Below are 19,201 nucleotides of genomic sequence, written 5' to 3'. Positions count from 1 at the left end.
GTTCCGATGACGCTACATTCAAAAACAGTTCCTCTGACATGTCCTCCTTCTTCCTTAACCGAGGTTTTCCACCCACGGTCGTTGACAGGGCCCTCAACCGTGTCCGGCCCATCTCCCGCGCATCCGCCCTCACGCCTTCTCCTCCCTCCCAGAAACATGATAGGGTCCCCATTGTCCTCACTTATCACCCCACCAGCCTCCGCATTCAAAGGATCATCCTCCGCCATTTCCGCCAACTCCAGCATGATGCCACCACCAAACACATTTTCCCTTCACCCCCCTTATCGGCATTCCGTAGGGATCGCTCCCTCCGGGACACCCTGGTCCACTCCTCCATCACCCCCTACTCCTCAACCCCCTCCTATGGCACAACCCCATGCCCACGCAAAAGATGCAACACCTGCCCCTTCACTTCCTCTCTCCTCACCGTCCAAGGACCCAAACACTCCTTTCAAGTGAAGCAGCATTTCACTTGCATTTCCCCCAACTTAGTCTATTGCATTCGTTGCTCCCAATGTGGTCTCCTCTACATTGGAGAGACCAAACGTAAACTGGGCGACCGCTTTGCAGAACACCTGCGGTCTGTCCGCAAGAATGACCCAAACCTCCCTGTCGCTTGCCATTTTAACACTCCACCCTGCTCTCTTGCCCACATGTCTGTCCTTGGCTTGCTGCATTGTTCCAGTGAAGCCCAACGTAAACTGGAGGAACAACACCTCATCTTCCGACTAGGCACTTTACAGCCTTCCGGACTGAATATTGAATTCAACAACTTTAGGTCGTGAGCTCCCTCCCCCATCCCCACCCCCTTTGTTTCCCCCTTCCTTTTTTTTCCAATAAATTATAAAGATTTTCCTTTTCCCACCTATTTCCATTATATAAAAAACCCCACTAGAGCTATACCTTGAGTGCCCTACCATCCATTCTTAATTAGCACATTCATTTAGATAATATCACCAACTTTAACACCTATGTGTTCTATTGTACTATTGTCGTTGACATCTTTTAATGATCTGCTTCTATCACTGCTTGTTTGTCCCTACAACCACACCACCCCCCCCACCTCTCTCTCTCTATCTCTCCACCCCCGACGCACACACCTTAAACCAGCTTATATTTCAACTCTTTCTTGGACTCGAACTCAAGTTCTGTCGAAGGGTCATGAGGACTCGAAACGTCAACTCTTTTCTTCTCCGCCGATGCTGCCAGACCTGCTGAGTTTTTCCAGATAAAATTTAAGTTCAAACATTTAAGCACATCTAAAATAGTTGCCTTCTAATTATCAATTTAATAGCCCAAATCTATGGTTGCAATGATAGCAAAGCTGTCAGCATTTGCTGTCATTGCTCCATGAAATTGACAGCAATTGCTGATGTCTGCACATTCGCAGTTAAAACTCAGAAATCTAGAAGGCAGTGACAGCTGCTCCTCCACAAGACACACTGTTGAAGTCTGCATATTCAGAAGTTAATTTTTTTTAAATCACTGCATTGATGTTAACTTGCACTTTTTACGCTATTATCCTTGCTGTAAATGTCTTTCACAAAGGCATGCCCTTTTAACCAGGTTCTGGATTTTTAAATGGATACTAGGCCACAATTATTGAAGAACAACCTCCCTGACCCCAAAGAAAAAACTAATTTCAAACTTGTCAGATTTCTCCTTTGTATGACAAATACCAAATTTTTCAAATATGTTATAGAGTTAATGATATTTCAGCTTCTCCTTTTATCCCAGGTGTATGCATTAATCTTACGCATCAATCCTTATTTTATTTTCTGTAATAGTATAAAAAATGAATAAAACCTGCTAGTTACTTTCCGGTTTGTTGTCTGCAAGAACAAATACGATTGGCTGCTTATCCTGCTTGATGATACTACTGTTTTGGATGCCAAAGATTCAATGTGGCTGGCGCCAGAATGAAATTAACTTCAGAAAACTAGACCTTAGTGGACAGCTTCCTTAGGGGTCAGCAGCAAACACCACCACTTCACTGGTGATTGTAAAACCCAAGTCAATGTCTGTGTGATGTCATCAACAGCAAGTGATGCTCTCAGTTTATACAATCATCATGCAATAACTACCTGGCATCCTGTTGCCAAACCAGCAGCTTTGAAACACTGTGTTGCTTTTTCACACAGGATACACAGGTCTTTGTACTTTGAAGTGCGGAGATAAAATAACAGCTCAGAGTATGATGGAATAATGTTTGGCTTCACTCCTCCATGTTTGAAAATACCTAGCAGCAAGAAAGCATTATGATCAAACAATCAAATAATTATGGAAATTCAGCATAAGAATGTTTATTCATCACATATATAAACATGGTAGACATGTATGAATGAGTCCAGTGCCTTAATCTATAATTAGTATGCACAAAGCAGGGGAAAAGGCCACTTTCTGTTAGCTACCAGACAGAACGTGGATGGGAGCTCAGTCACTGGTTGAAGAGATGGGATCAGCAGAAAATTAAGGACACTGGAAGGTTCTCCCTGGCATGATCGGAAGGTGTTGCCAGATTGGGCATTAAGTCAAATCTCAGAACGGGAAGAAGTGAACCTGTTGGAAGCCGAGAGTAACTTTGGACTCAATGTATAGGTTTTCAGTTGTGTTAGGAAGTTAAGAGGGAACATTTTTTCTATAGTTTAGTTGTGCACAAAGTAATGTTTGGTCACTGTTGATTTTAGTTTGTTACATTACAAGTCTTAGAGTGTGAAATCATGTGAGATCCTTTGGGTTGATCGCTGGGAATTCACATAGTGGTCTCTAATATAAACTGTTACGATCCCTGTAAATATCTACAGAGCACAAAAACGTTCAGGAAATGTATGCACAAAAAAAAATCCCAACACCTTTCTTCTATACCGTATTCTCATTGACTCCAGCATGCTGACATCTATCACAATGCCTTTTACTTGAATTATTTGATCATATGAGAATGTCAGTTTGGAGTTCAATTGCAGCAAACATCTGGACTGATTTTAAAAATAATATTCATTCATGGGTTGTGAGTGTCAATGGCTAGGCCAGCATTTATTGCCCATCCCTAATTGCCCTCGAGAAGGTGCCTTCTTGAACTGCTGTCCCTGTGGTGTAGGTGCACCCATAGTGCTCGGGGCGGGGGGGGGGGGGGGGGGGGGGGGGGGGGTAGGATATTGGGAGGGCATGGGGGGGAATGTGGTCAGACATCGGGAGGGCACAGGGTGTGGTGGTGTGTTGAGTTGAGCCTCTGGGGTGGGGATTCAAGTTGGGTCAGGGGTGAGGATTGGGTCTGCTGGTTTGTGGTGTGGGTGGGGCGGGGGGGGGGGGGGGGGGGGGGGGTTGTCAGTGGTGGGGAGCCTCAAAACTGATTCCTAATACCCACAAATACAACTTACTTAAACTCTCTCTATTTCCTAACAAATGGTGGTGCTCCTATGGGCCTGCTGAAGCTGGGCAGGGTGTACCTTTGTCATGTCCAGTGCCTAGGTTAATGCTGTTCAGTTTTATTATTATTTGATTTTTCAGTACAACTGAGTGGCTTGCTGGGCTATTTCAGAGGGCAGTTAAGAGTCAAGCACATTGCTGTGGGCCTGGAGTCACATGCTGGCCAGAGCAGGTAAGGACAGTAAAAAGAACATGAGTGAACCAATGGGATTTTTATGAAAATCTGGTAATTTCATGGTGATCATTACTAAGAGAAGCTTTTTATTCAAGATTTACTTAAATTAATGGAATTCAAATTCCCCCAGCTGTCATGGTGAGCTCTGAACTCAAGTTGGAACAGTAGAACATTGTATGCTTGAGAAGGTAGTCAGAGGTCTTTCTACTTCACTGTGAGCATAGCCGACTCTTGGTGGCAGAAGCTCAGTTTTTTGTGCCACTTTTTTTTGTTTCTATGAACAGTCTGCTATTTAGTTTAAATGAGGAATTTTGGACAAAAGTCACAGACTGCAAAATTATAGTTTAAGCAGGAACCCCACATGATAGCATTGAAATAAATGAATCTTGTTGAAGACTCACATATATCCCTAGAAACACATTTTCTGTGCAATTACTAGTCACTGGGAACGTTTACTTCAATCTGTTCTAGATCAGTCATTAAAAAACTGCCTCACAATATCCCCTGCCTTTAGTTAGATAGAATTGACCAAGAGGTTGGTTCAAAATACAAACCAAGTACCGAATTTCAGTGTAATACAGGAATTAGGGGAAAATACAACTGAAGAATTTACTGGTCTTACATCATTCATCCAAAATTAAATTTGCCCATGTTACTTAGGTGCAAGTGTACATGTATGAATAGACTAGCCATTAGTGCTATTATTTAATAACAAAACTGCAAAGAATGAAAAACTTACATTTTTGTAACTGTCAACCAGAGCAAAATTTTACATTGCACCAGGCTCCCTGCCACTGCTACCCACAGCATAAATATTGGGAATGGTGAATCCGTCCCTGCTGCAGTGGGTTGCCCCATAGCCATTTAACACTCAGCAGGGCATTAATTGGCTCAGGGTGAGACTTCTGCCCCATCTGGGGAGGAATTCCTCCATCTTAGAGAGCTACCGTCCATTTGATTGGTTCCCGCAGTGTCAGAGGGAGTGGTGGCCACTTCTAGGACTGCAGCCAGTTCTCAGCACAGATCTTCACTGGAGAGGATGGGAAGGTAAATAGGATGGGTTTTCAATGAGCCAGGCCAGCAGGCCTTGGCGAGAATGGGGTACCAGGCTGGACAAGCCATGGAATTCCAAAAGGACGAGGAACCTGTAAATCAGCCCTTCGTCTGCCAGCAAATCGACCAGACCACTTAATGGCCTCAAATGGCCCAAGGACAGGCAGGTCACTTGACCTCCCCCACCATTCAAATTGCAGCACAGCAGGCAGGTTGACACCAGGAACGGGGGCCGGGAATAATGCCCAATTTCATCCTAACCCAGAGAGCATAAAATCCTGTCCTCGGTTTCCATAGAAACTATAAAGCAAATATTTATCAAAAAACAGAAACCAGCAAGTTCATGAACAATGTGATTCAATGCCAGAAATTGTTAATACATTCTCATATAGGCAATTTACCATGAAGTTTCCAATCTGGCTTTAGCTGCTGTCTCAATACTGACAGGTTGGTGTAGGCCAAAACTGCAGCATCTAATGCATTTACTCCTTCCCAGGGATAATCAGCAGCATGAGTGGCTTTTCCAAAATACCTCACAGTGACTCTGAAAGTATATAATAAATACAAGAAACATAATGTTCTCCCAGTTGTAAATAAAGTAAGTTACAGATGTATTGACATAAAATTCTTGGTTCTCTTTCATTTCAAAGGATTAAATGTCTACAATTACTTTGAACGGCGAACATCAGACACTGTTTGCAAAATCAAAGTTTAAAATCAGTTTATTTTACTCTGCACATTAACTCTAACCAAAAAACACACTATGATATTTCATTTTCCCACATAACCAGCCATAGCCTCTCAAACAAAAATGAAACAAAATGAAAAAATAATAGGTTGTGCATTGGGAATTGCAAGACAAAATGCCATGAAACCAAACCACTGCCTTCTCAAAAAAAAGGATCATAACAAAATTTGGGGAAGCTGCCCTAGAAAAATGAACTCTTGTTTATAGCAGCAGTTTCCATCAAGTGTGGTACCAAGTGAATTCAGACTTGTTGTCAATATGGACAGGTCACACTTTCTGGGTAGATACTGAATATTTAAGTGTCCCAAGGATTGCCATTTTTAATTTACCTCAGGTCCTTCTGTCTGCTTTAGAATATAATGAAAAAAGGGAATTTTAAATTTTAAACAAAGGGCATTATCTTTGTCAACAGATCAATGTAACTATTTTGGCTGAAATGTACCCAAATTGAATTACCTTAGTGCTTTTTTGCCATTCATTCATGGGATGTGGGTGTCACTGACTGGGCCCTCGAGAAGGTGGTGGTGAGCTGCCTTCTTGAACCACTGCAGTTCATGTGGTGTGGGTACACCGACAATGCTGTGAGGGAGGGGACCCAGCAATATCAAAGGAACGGCGATATATTTCCCAGTCAGGATGGTGAGTGAATTGGAGGGTGAATCCAACAAGTAATCAAATGGTGGAAAAAGGGATCTTATTTTGTGAAACTTAGTATTTAAGGGGTTGCGCTGTGACAGAAACAGATATTAAAGTTTGAAGTCTGTGTTGCATCAGAATAAACATATGGATATGGTTAGTTAAGCTAGGACTACAAATGATGACTGAAGCTATATAAACTTATTCTAACATGAAGTCAGCATTGACAGGAAAATGAGAATAGTCAAAATGGCATTAGCAGATTTACCACTCTACTAACATTCCAGTCACTGCCATTTTTACAAGGATCTCCTATTTTTAAAACTCATTGTTGGTTTTGGGCGTTGCTGGCAAAACCAGCATTTATCATCTATCCCCAATTTCCCTGAGGTGGTAGTGGAACTGCCTAGGGCTTCAGTCATGTTATTTTTTGGCAAAAATATACTTAATTTGTAAAATATATGAAAGGACATTAAAAAAAACACTTCAAAATGGCCATCACAAAAAATGCAATAATATTCATGTATTTTTACGTAGATCATGAGCATAATCTTCTCCCCGTCGGGTGGGCTGGTTGGGAGCAGGCACAGAGGCGATTGCCGCCCACAATCGGCTATGCGCCGCCATTTTACATGGGTGGGCCAAGCAAGCGCCCGGTAGTGCTCAGTGCTACCTGTGCAGGCGGGGGAAGGAGGGAGAGTCAGGGCCTGCACTCTTTCGTGCACACGCTCGAAAGAGTACAGAAATCTCCCTGAGGCATGGAGTTGCCTCAGGTGATTAAGTTCAGTTTTAAAGGTTGAAAAAGAGGAAAAATAAAATTATTCAGACATGTCTCCTCATGTGTCACATGAGCTGGGACATGTTTATGAATTATCAAAGAAATTTTTATTTATTTAATAAAACCTTCATGAAACCTCATCCCACCCGCCAACCTGAAGGTTGCACAGACAGCCCTGTCAATTGCCTAAATTGGTTCCTAATTGGTCTTAACAGGCCTTTGACAGTTCGGCAGGTGCGTAGCCGACTCCGGTATGCGCCCGCCAATTGAAAGATCTGAATGATGAGCGGTGATGTTGGGATGCACGCCTGAAGTCACAATGCGTAATTTTACGCGTTGGCGTACGGGGCCCGGCCCTGCATGCTGAAGAGAAAATTCTGCCCCATGTTGCACCCTGAGGTGCTTTAATACAATCAAAGGGACATTACAGACATTTCAAAATGGTCATAACAAGCAATCAGACAGTGCAATAGTATTTAGGTTGTCTATAATAGATCATGTTGCACTCTGGGGTGCTTCAATGCAATTGTGATATGTGTAATATTCATTGCTTACATTCAATGTGAGTCATACAGCCTGAGGGGTCTACACAATTCCTAGCCCCTCGCTGCACCATGGCTGAAAGGTCTTAGACAGCGACTGTTCTCCACTGCACCTCTGCAATGGCTGCCCCAAGCTTTAGTGCACCTCTCAACACGTAGTCCTAGACTTTGGAATGTGCCAGTAGGCAACACTCGGTCAGGGACAACTCTTTTTACTGGAAGAGCAACAAGTTTTGGGCATACCAAAGATCGTCTTTCACCGAGTTGATGATCCTCCAGCTGCAGTTGATAGTTGTCTCGGTGCATATCCCTGGGTACAGTCTGTAGAGCACAGAGTCCTGCATCATAGAACTGCTTGGGATGAATCTCGACAAAAATCACTATCTCTCTGCAGACTTACTTTGTAAAGGCACATTCCACAAGGAGGTGGACAATGGTCTCTTTCCCACCACAGCCACCTCGAAGGCAATGTGCAGAGGGGCTGAGACTCCTGGCGTGTAGGAAGGATCCGACAGGGAGGGCCTATCTCACCACCAGCCAAGCTATGTCTTGGTGCTTGTTGGAAAGTTCTGCCAATGAGGCATTCTGCCAAATAACTTTGACAGTCTGCTCGGGGAACCATCCAATAGGATTCAACATCATCTTTTCCGCAGGGCCTCCACGACGTTATGTGCCAACTGCTGCCTGATGAACGTGTGGTCCATAAATTTTTCCACGAGGGACAGACGGTATGCCACAGTCAAACTACTTAGAGCATTCAACAGCAGCATGGCCAGGCCCATCCTTTGTAACACCAGGGACAGGTAGAACATCAGCATGTAGTGACACTTGGTGTTTGCGTACCAAGGGTTTATGCATAGCTTGGTGCAGCCACGCACAAAGCTGGCCATCAAGATGAGAGTGACGTTGGGCACGTTTTTTCCCCCTTTATCTAGAGGCCTGTACATTGTGTTCCTGTGAATACTGTCCATTTTTGACCTCCAGATAAAGCAGTAGTTGGTTGTCACAGTGCAAGAGTGAGGAATGGGCCAGACCTGCACTACATACAGCAACACCGAGAGTACTTCACAATCATGTGAGCATGTGAGTGAAGTCAAATACAGGTCAAACTGGCTTCTTTATCCAAGAAGGACATTAGCAAAGCAGTTAGCTTTTTAATGACAAATTGACAGCTTCATGGTCACTTTTATTTGCAGCAGCTTTAATTCCACATTTTTTTTTGTTAATAATTGAATTCAAATTTTCAATCCGTCAAATAAAATAACCAGTGCTCAACTGTACCTGCATAATATTCTGGCTGGCCAAGGACTCCCAGTCTCCAGCAGTAGGCCCCTTTAATTTGCAAATTAGCATCCAATACATAGTTAGGATCCTGACATCAATTGGAGTACTTGAACCCACAGACTTCTGGCCATGCCCCACTCCAAATGCTTCACTGCATAAACCAGGCTAGTTCAGTATTGAGGAATATTGCACTGTCAGAGTTGCCAACTATCAAATAAGATGTTAAACTGAGGCTCCACCCACCCACCCACCCAAAGCACTATATACAGAAGAGCAGTAGAGCCCTCCGTGGTGTGCTGGGCAAAAATTTATCCCACAACCAAAACCACAAACTGTGTATAAGTATATGTATTTTGTAGTCATTTAGAATAAGAGTTGCATCACTGTAGAGTCAATATTTTAGACATAAAGGGTGGGATTTTCCAGCCCGTCCAGCCAGCGGGATCTTCCAGTCCCACCAAAGTCAACGGAGATTTGAATGGCTCGCCGCATCTACTACTATGAGGAAACCCGCTGTGTCAGGGCTGGAAAATCCCAGCACAAGTCTAACTTCAGGGTGAATAATGTGTGTGGGGTTTTTCATTGAAGACTTTGGTTTAAACACAAAAATGAGTAAAGAATTTAACATTACTTCAATGCGAGTGGATGATCCATCTCGGCCTCCTCCAGGGGTCCCCAGCATCACAGATGCTAGTCTTCAGCCAATTCAATTTTACTCCACGATTTCAACAAATGGCTGAAGACACTGGATACTGCAAAGGTTATGGGGCCTGACAATATTCCAGCAATAGTTCTGAAGACTTGTGCTCCAGATCTTGCTGCACCCTTAGCCAAGCTGTTCCAGTACAGCTACAACACTGGCATCTACCCAGCTATGTGGAAAATTGCCTAGGTATGTCCTGTACACTAAAAGCAGGACAAATCCAACCCAACCAATTACCACCCCATCCATCTACTCTCCATCGTCAGTAAAGTAATGGAAGGGGTCATCAACAGTGCTATCAAGCAGCGCTTGCTTAGCAATAACCTGCTCACTGACGCCCAGTTTGGGTTCTGCCAGGGCTACTCAACTCCTGACCTTATTACAGCCTTGGTTCAAACATGGACAAAAAAGCTTAACTCCCAAGGTGAGGTGACAGTGGCTGCCCTTGACATCAAGGCCACATTTGACAAGCACGGAATCAAGGAGCCTTAGCAAAACTGGAGTAAATAGGAATCAGGAGAAAACTCTCCACTGGTTGGAGTCATACCTAGCACAAAGGAAAATGGTTGTGGTTATTGGAGGTCAGTCATCTCAGCTCCAGGACAACACCGCAAGAATTCCTCATGGTAGTGTCCTCGACCAAGCTTTCTTCAGCTGCTTCATCAATGACCTTCCTTCCATCATAAGGTCACAAATGGGGATGTTCGCTGATGATTGCACAACGTTCAGCACCATTCATGACTCCTCAGATATTGAAGCAGTCCATGTCCAAATGCCACAAGACCTGGACAATATCCAGGCACGGCTGGCAAGTAACATTTGTGCCACACAAGTGCCAGGTAATGACCATTTCCAACAAGAGAGAATCTAACCAATGTTCAATGGCATTATCATCACTGAATCCCACACCATCAACATCCTGGAGGGTTACCATTGACCAGAAACTGAACTGGACTAGCCATATAAATACTGTGGTTACAAGAGCGGGTCAGAGGCTAGGAATCCTGCGATAAATAACTCACCTCCTGATGCACCACGGCCTGTCCATCATCTACAAGACAGGAGTGTGATGGAATACTCCCCGCTTGGTTGGATGAGTGCAGCTCCCATAGTACTCAAGAAGCTTGACACCATCCAGGACAAAGCAACCTGCTTGATTGATACCCCATCCAAAAACATTCACTCCCTCCACCACTGACGTACAGTAGCAGAAGTATATACCATTTACAAGATACACTGCAGGAATTCACTAAGGCTTCTTAGACAGCACCTTCCAAATCCATGACCACTATCATCTAGAAGGGCAGCAGATAGATGGGAACACCACCACCTGGAAGTTCTCCTCTAAGTCACTCACCATCCTAATTTGGAAATATATCACCATTCCTTCACTGTCACTGGGTCAAAATCCTGGAACTCCCTTCCTAACAGTACTGTGAGTATACCTACTCCACATGGACTGAAGCAGTTCAAGAAGGCAGCTCACCACCACCTTCTCAAGGGCAACTATGGATGGGCAATAAATGCTGGCCCAGCCAGTGAAGCCCATTTCCCATGAATGAATTAAAAAGTGCTGTTTGTGAGGCCTTGCTAAAAGCAAACTGACTCAATGCCACATTTTCTTACATTATGTAAATGATGGCACATCCAGAAGTATTTCATTGGCTGTAATGTGCTTCAGGTTGTCATGAGGGTATGAAATGTGCTATATAAATTAATTATTTTCCTTTTTAAAAAAAGTGGGACAAAACATTATTAGAGAAAAAAGTATAGTGGAAAAGTATTTTTTAAAATATAAAAATTACTTTGGAAAGAGTGATTAAATCAGTGAAGGGAAAAAAATGGAAAACAATTCCTACAGACCAACCTTAAAACTACTGTAAATTTGGAAAAGCATTCCATATTATATTATCATTTATGCATATTTTTCATTTCATAAAAATAAAAGGAATACTACAGTAGCAATGGGAAGAATGTACTGATAATTTACACAGTCTCTTTCAGAAAGATCTGGAAAGAATAAATCAACTATTGTTTACTCATTCAAAGCCATATCAGGCAGGTAAGAAGCATCTTCTTGTGAAGGGTGGGCCATAAGTACCATATCCAGGTCATTAAATGCACCAAATTGAATGAGATCAATTTTTCCTCCAGCATCCTCTTCAGCTGGTGTTCCGATTACTGAAACCTAAATTAGAATGATGAGGTTGAGGAAATGAGAGAAGGGTAAAGAAACAATAAAGTTCAGATTACCTCATGTGTTTTGGTGAGAAATAACCACTTGAAATTACCTTCAGCTTTAAAGCAGCAAATGACACATATTATGCAAGTATTAGCAAAGTAAGAAACTAAAATATATGTTATATCCTAAAGCTTGTTTCCCACATGAATTACCAGTAAAATGACATTGGTTGGTAATCTGATACGTCACATGTAAAAAAACATTTGACCTCATCCATTTCAATGGACTCAATGATCATCACATGATGATCACAATTACATGATATCAATAGTCGGTTTGAAGACCTGTCGACTCGACCAATTCCCACCCTGTCCTTTCAAAAGGAAACAACTTTAAAAACAACTTTTGAAAAAAAAACTGTGGCGGTAAAAGAATGCCTTCAATTAAAATGCTGAGCTTTACTCTGATTTGTTGGCCAATTTTGTGTGAGTGCCAAATCAAATCCAGAAAAGACTGGTATTGGTTTTATTTTTCCAAAATTCCTTAGATTCTGAAAAGGTCCCATCAAATTGGAAAACAGCGAATGTGACTCCTCTATTCAAAAAAGGAGACAGAAAGCAGGAAACTACAGGCCAGTTAACTTCACATCAGCCATACAGAAAATGCTGAGATCTATTATTAAGGAGATTATAGCAGGGCACTTAGAAAATCTCAAAGCAATCAGGCAGAGTCAACGTGGTTTTGTGAAAGGAAAATCATGTTTGACTAATTTATTGCAGTTCTTTGAGGTAACAAGCAACATGGATAAAGAAGAACCTGTGGATGTGAGGTACTTCCACTACTTCTGATTGCTGCCAATTTTATCGCTAAGTACAGCTATTGCACTTTCCCTTTCTTACCCCTCTATTTCTTCTAGATGTGTTGCAGTGATCAATTCCCTGTCCTGGCTTTTTTTTGTAGCCATGTCTCCGTAATCTCTACTATATCTGGTTCCAGCAGGCACTGAGCTTCCTCACCAGTGTGTTATGGTGTTATGGCTGCAGGGTGGGCTGGCATGGAGTGAGCCACCCCCATCCCCAACCCTTTCTCCATAATACTATGGGTGGGTAAGGCACCCTCTAGCCCGTGTGCCCTTACGCCTACTTAACTGCCCAGTTAAGGGGTAATTAGGGACCTCATTCTTCCTCTGACACCATAATACATTTGGCCTGGAAGGCAGAGTGGAAAGGCCAATTTTTTTATAAACTCTAGTGAAAGGAAATAGGGGTACTTCTTTTGGGGGATACCATGTGCATCGGGGGCAACCCCAAAGCTGGCACCATCCCCTTTGTGCCTTGCCCCCGGCCTCTGAAACCTGACCCCTCCTCAGGTGCCCAATCCCTCTCCACTCAAAGATCCCGCCCACTACCAAATTCCAGCACTGCTGGGATTGTTAAATGCTGCTGGCCAATCTGATTGGCTGGCAGCTCTCAAGGATGAGACTTCTTCCATTGAGGGACGGAAGCAGAAATCCCACACTCACCTCTTTAAGCCTGCCCCCATTGTAATTTTGCTGTGGGGCAGCCAAAAAAAGCAACCAACTTTTCTATCAGGGTGGTGAAGAATCCATGCCAAGGTGTATAAAAGGAGCATGATTTTCAAAAGTTCAGAGGCCTCAAAAGATACAGAAATCAAAAAGCCACTCTTATCTGGATTGGGTTGATCTCTCAATCTATGTATCAATAAAGTCTGTCCCACATATTAAGTTAAAAAGTGTCTCGTGCTTACTTGAAGTGTATTGTTGTAAACTGTGGAAGAAAGGAGGCTGAATGCTAATGCGATGGTCTACAGGTCATCTAATAGGGGAAGGGGGAGGGAGATAGTATGTGTTCAGGGAGCTACCAACCAGTCAGCTTAACACTAATGGTTGGAAAAATAATGGAAGCCCTACTAAAATTAGAAACCAAATGTATAAAGGAGTCAGCATGGATTCCAAAAGGGAAAATCTTGCTTGACCATCCTCACTGAATCCTTTGAAGAGGTAACATGGAAAGTAGACAAAGGTAATGCAATAAAAAGTAATTTGCCTAGGTTTCCAGAATTCCTTCAATAAGGTGCCACATACTAGACTAATAAATTAGGCCAGAGCATGCAGTTAGGGAAAGAGTAGCACAAAGGGATAGCCAACAGGCTGCAAGATCAAAAGTACAGAGCAGTGGTAAAGGGTAGCTAATCAGAGTGGCAGAAGGTAGAAAGTGGGATCCCACTGATCAGTGCTGGGGTCATTTACAATCTATATTAACAATTAGTCCATAAGACTTAGGAGCAGAAGTAGGCCATTTGGCCCATCAAGACTGCTCTGCCATTCAATGAAATTATGGTTGATCTAACAATCCTCAACTCCACTTTCCTGCCTTTTCCCCATAACCTTTGATTCCCTAACTGATTAAAAAACTGTCTATCTCAGCCTTGAATATAGTTAACGACCCAGCCCCTACAGCCCTCTGTGGTAAAGAATTCCACAGATTAACTACCCTCTGAAAGAAGAAATTCCTCCTTATTTGTCTTAAATGGACAACCCCCTTACTCTTTGATCATGCCCTCTGGTCCTAGACACTCTCACAACCTCTCAGCATCTACCCTGTCAAGCCCCCTAAGAATCGTATATGATTCAATAAGGTCACCGCTCATTCTTCTATACTCCAATGAGTACAGGCCCAACCCACTCAACCTCTCCTCATAAGAAAATCCCTCGGTACCCAGGATCAAGCAAATGAACCTTCTCAGGACTGCCTCCAATGCCACTATATCTTTCCTTAGATAAGGGGACCAAAACTGTTCACAGTAGTCTAGGTGTGGTCTAACTAGTGCCTTGTATATAGTTTTAGCAAGACTTCCTTATTTTTATATTCCGTTCCCTTTGAAATAAAGGCCAACATTCCATTTGCCTTCCCTATTACATGCTGAACTTGTATGCCAGCTTTTTGGGATTCATGCACAAGGAATCCCAAATTTCTGTGCTGCAGCATTCTGCAGACTTTCTCCATTTAAATAATATTCAGCTCCTCTATTCTTCCTGCTAAAGTGCATAACCACACATTTTCCCACATTATATTCCATCTGCCAAGTTTTTTGCCAACTCACTTAACCCTTCTAGATCCCTCTGCAGACTCTGTCATCCTCACCATTTGCCTTCCCACCTATTTGTGTCATCTGCAAACTTGGCGATAGAACATTCATTTCCTTCATCCAAGTCATTAATATATATTGTAAATAATTGTGGCCCCAGCGCTGAGCCCTGTGGCACTCCACTAGTTACAGGTTGCCATCCTGAAAATGCCTCCCTTATCCCAACATTCTGTCTTCTATTAATTACTCAATCCTCTATCCATGCTAATATACTACCCCCAACACCACAGGCTCTTATTTTATTAAACAGCCTTATGTGCGGTACCTTATCAAACACCTTTTGGAAATCCAAATATATTACATCTACTGGTTCCCCTTTATCTATCCTGCTTGTTACCTCCTCAAAGAACTCTAATAAATTTGACATGCATGATTTCCCCTTCATGAAGCCATGCTGGCTCTGCTTGATTATATTATGCATTTCTAAATGCTCTATTACACCCCTTTATAATAGACTCTGTCATGAATCGTTATTAATGTATATAATATTTTGGAAAATATTTTTCTTTTAAAATAGAGATTCATTCTGCGGATATGTCTTAGTGGGGTTAAAGTCAGCTAGTTTGGGTGCTTTGGTGTACGAGTTTGAGATGTAAACAGAGAGATAGCATGCATTTGCATTTGTTTTTGAATAGAGCACTCAAGAAATGGGGTGAACACTTGACGCCTTTTGAGGAGCTACCAAGCAATATGTTTATATTACTAATAAAATTGGTATTATGAAAGGGGTTTCATTGTTAAAAGGTGAAGTTCAAAGAGGTTGTTGATACAATGAGCATTAAAATTCAATGGGGCTGGTAGGTATTCGGGTGTGCAAGAGCAGAGGCAATGTAAGATCAAAAGGCAGCTGTAAGCCTCCAACTGGCTCCACAGTGGAAAGAACCTCATCTTGAATTCATAAAGTGAAAATGCTTTGCCTGGTGTTTTGGCTAAGTCTATGGGGTTGCCGTTGGATTATGCATCAAACCTTTAGGAAAAAGACTGGACAGATCATGTAAGTTAGCTAAGGGAGCGCCACCGCGGCCCCTCACTGGACGGCGTCAAGAAGGCACCGTCGGCCGCGAGCTACGACGTGCCGTGGGTCAACTCGCGGGTGAACCAGGTGGTCTGGAGCCTGATCACCGAGGGCTCGCTGCTGCAGACGGCGGGCACCGGGGCCTCAGGCTCCTTGAAGATGATCAACCGGCAGCACCTGGAGGGCCAGAGCCGCCTGGCCGCCGCTCCGACCCCTAAAGCCCAGGGGCCGGCAGCGGAGAGCGGCCGCCGGCCTCATGGGGAAGGTGAAGAGGAGCCCGGCGCGGGTGAAGAAGAAGCCGGGCGGCCGGCCGGAGGAAAACCGCCAAAGGGAAGCGGCGTCCAGAGGCTGAAACGGGCGGCCCCAGAAAGCGGCCAAGGAGCCGGCGCCAGGCACTGATCCGGCCGCCGGGCAGGAAGGTGAACCAGAGGTGGGAGCTGAGAGCATCCCCGAGGGATCCGAGCAAGGAGCAAAACGGTGAAGGAATAAAAAAGGAAAAACGTCCAAGTGGAGAAAATATCAACACATGTGCATTTCATTGCCATGATCAACATTCTGCATTTGGCAGGACTGCCCCTTTAATGGCAGTGATATTTGGCAGGACTGCCCCTTTAATGGCAGTGATAAACCAAACAAGCAGTAAATGCCAAAAAAAATTGCACTGCAAGCAGTTTGGCCTTTGAAAGAGCAAAGGTCATTTATTACCAAGTCTGATGAAGATGATCCAATTCAAAAAGGTTAATCTTTCACTGCAAGGCGCTACCCAACCTGCTGCCCCTTTGCAGCTCTTACCGTGTTTATTTCAAGTCTCCAGCTTTTAAAAAAAAAGGCACCAATGCAATCACATCATTTCACCAACAAATTTATTTTATAAAAGAGTTAAAATAAGCCCCCTGTCAGCAATCTTACCTTAACTTTCAGGTCAGGCAGGGTCTCCAGAACCGCTCTCAGCGCCAGAGAAGAGGCGGCCCCGACCTCGGCGATCAGGTTGTGTCCACAGGCGTGCCCGATCTCGGGCAGAGCATCGTACTCGCACAAGAAGCCCACGGTGAGGCCTCCGTCCGGGCCCCAGTCCGCCCTGAAAGCCGTGTCCAGGTGGTAGTGAGGCTTCACCTGCCAGCCGCCGGCAGCCTGGAAAAAGTTGCAGAGGGCGTCGTGAGCCCGGCTCTCCTGGTAAGCCAACTCCGGCTGACTCCAGATCTGTTGGCTCAGAGCAGACAGGCTGCCAGCGGCGGCCTCCACAGCTCTGGACAATAGCGCCTTCAGGCTGGCCAGCCCCTCTGGCGGAACCCCCATCATCGACCACTCGATCCGGTGCGCAACCCCCTCCTCAGCAGGTATCTCTCACTGGACGAAGAGTTCTGATAAAGGGTCATACGGACTCGAAACGTCAACTGGCTTGTTGCTCTCCACAGCTGCTGTCAGATATGCTGAGTTTTTCCAGCTATTTTTGTTTTATCTCTCACCGGCGACCTCCCTCCAGGCTCTCCTCCAATCAAACGTTGCCTCTCACTGGGGGCGTAGCTACCTCCCTCCAGCTTTTCCTCCAATCAAACGTTACCTCTCTGGGGGCGTGGCTACCTCCCTCCAGCTTCTCCAATCAAAGAGATAAAAACAAAAAAACTGCGGATGCTGGAAATCCAAAACAAAAACAGAATTACCTGGAAAAACTCAGCAGGTCTGGCAGCATCTGCGGAGAAGAAAAGAGTTGACGTTTCACTGGAACAATGCAGCAAGCCAAGGACAGACATGTGGGCAAGAAGGCCTTCTCCTCCCTCCCAGAAACATGATAGGGTCCCCCTTGTCCTCACTTATCACCCCACCAGCCTCCGCATTCAAAGGATCATCCTCCGCCATTTCCGCCAACTCCAGCATGATGCCTCCACCAAACACATCTTCCCTTCACCCCCCTTATCGGCATTCCATAGGGATCGCTCCCTCCGGGACACCCTGGTCCGCTCCTCCATCACCCCCTACTCCTCAACCCCCTCCTATGGCACAACCCCATGCCCACGCAAAAGATGCAACACCTGCCCCTTCACTTCCTCTCTCCTCACCGTCCAAGGACCCAAACACTCCTTTCAAGTGAAGCAGCATTTCACTTGCATTTCCCCCAACTTAGTCTACTGCATTTGTTGCTCCCAATGTGGTCTCCTCTACATTGGAGAGACCAAACGTAAACTGGGCGACCGCTTTGCAGAACACCTGCGGTCTGTCCGCAAGAATGACCCAAACCTCCCTGTCGCTTGCCATTTTAACACTCCACCCTGCTCTCTTGCCCACATGTCTGTCCTTGGCTTGCTGCATTGTTCCAGTGAAGCCCAACACAAACTGGAGGAACAACACCTCATCTTCCGACTAGGGACTTTACAGCCTTCCGGACTGAATATTGAATTCAACAACTTTAGGTCGTGAGCTCCCTCCCCCATCCCCACCCCCTTTCTGTTTCCCCCTTCCTTTTTTTTCCAATAAATTATAAAGATTTTCCTTTTCCCACCTATTTCCATTATAAAAAAAACCCCACTGGAGCTATACCTTGAGTGCCCTACCATCCATTCTTAATTAGCACATTCATTTAGATAATATCACCAACTTTAACTTTAACACCTATGTGTTCTATTGTACTATTGTCATTGACATCTTTTGATGATCTGCTTCTATCACTGCTTGTTTGTCCCTACAACCACACCACCCCCCTCCACCTCTCTGTCTCTCTATCTCTCCGCCCCCCCACACACACACCTTAAACCAGCTTATATTTCAGCTCTTTCCTGGACTCGAACTCAAGTTCTGTCGAAGGGTCATGAGGACTCGAAACATCAACTCTTTTCTTCTCCGCCGATGCTGCCAGAACTGCTGAGTTTTTCCAGGTAATTCTGTTTTTGTTTTGTTCTCCAATCAAAAGCTACCTCTCACTGGGGGACAAAAGTCAATTGCCTGTGCTGTCCTGTCCTGTCAGCAGCAGACCTTCGGGATGCAAATCTCCTTAGCAGTAACCTAAGCATCCAGTGGAACCCTACAAAACATCCCAGATGATTAACATGCTCATATTCACCTTGAAGACTGGCTATGACTTGTGTTCCCTGTTATAGAGTTCGGGGAGTTGGGGGTGGCATAGGCTGCTCACGCAAAGTTGCTTGCAATGGTCACATCGAGCTGTAATTTCCAACTTTATTTATAGTGTAAAGTCTCCCGCTGACAGTTCCCAAGCCCCCAGGTTGAGTAAATAAATGCCATATAACAACTTGTCTTTATACAATAAAATCCCAATAAGTTGAATCCCAGGGAATCCGTCCACAAACTTGTGTTAAGCAAAACTTTGTGATAGCCAATATGCCTACAAACACAGTTTAAGTCAAAAATAACATTCAAATGCCAAATGAAAACACAGTAGAGCAGTAAATGTGTGAAAGGGTATTTATACAATTTGTTCAAACCTTACAATGGCCTGGCCTTGTAAAAGGGCAGAGTTTTACATTGAAAAATGTCAG

At 44.2% G+C, this 19,201-nt stretch overlaps 1 protein-coding gene across 2 annotated transcripts in view; it reads right to left on the bottom strand.

Annotated features, from left to right (window-relative positions):
* LOC121277980 (peptidase M20 domain-containing protein 2-like) overlaps window positions 1-17,163 on the bottom strand; it is a 37,821-nt gene extending 20,658 nt beyond the window's left edge. For both annotated transcript variants that reach the window (XM_041187938.1, XM_041187939.1), the window contains exons 1-4: window positions 16,620-17,163; window positions 11,385-11,533; window positions 5,056-5,198; window positions 2,085-2,239 (exon numbers count right to left, since the gene is read on the bottom strand). In XM_041187938.1, the coding sequence (XP_041043872.1) occupies window positions 2,085-2,239; window positions 5,056-5,198; window positions 11,385-11,533; window positions 16,620-17,009 (837 nt within the window). In that variant the 5' untranslated portion in view covers window positions 17,010-17,163. The remainder of the gene's footprint in view (window positions 1-2,084; window positions 2,240-5,055; window positions 5,199-11,384; window positions 11,534-16,619) is intronic.
* Between the last annotated feature and the right edge of the window lie 2,038 nt (window positions 17,164-19,201).

Source organism: Carcharodon carcharias, chromosome 5, assembly GCF_017639515.1.
Source record: "Carcharodon carcharias isolate sCarCar2 chromosome 5, sCarCar2.pri, whole genome shotgun sequence".
NCBI classification, from domain to species: Eukaryota; Metazoa; Chordata; class Chondrichthyes; order Lamniformes; family Lamnidae; genus Carcharodon; species Carcharodon carcharias.
Note: the sequence above shows the minus strand (reverse complement) of the source record. Positions and strands in the feature narration are given on the sequence as shown.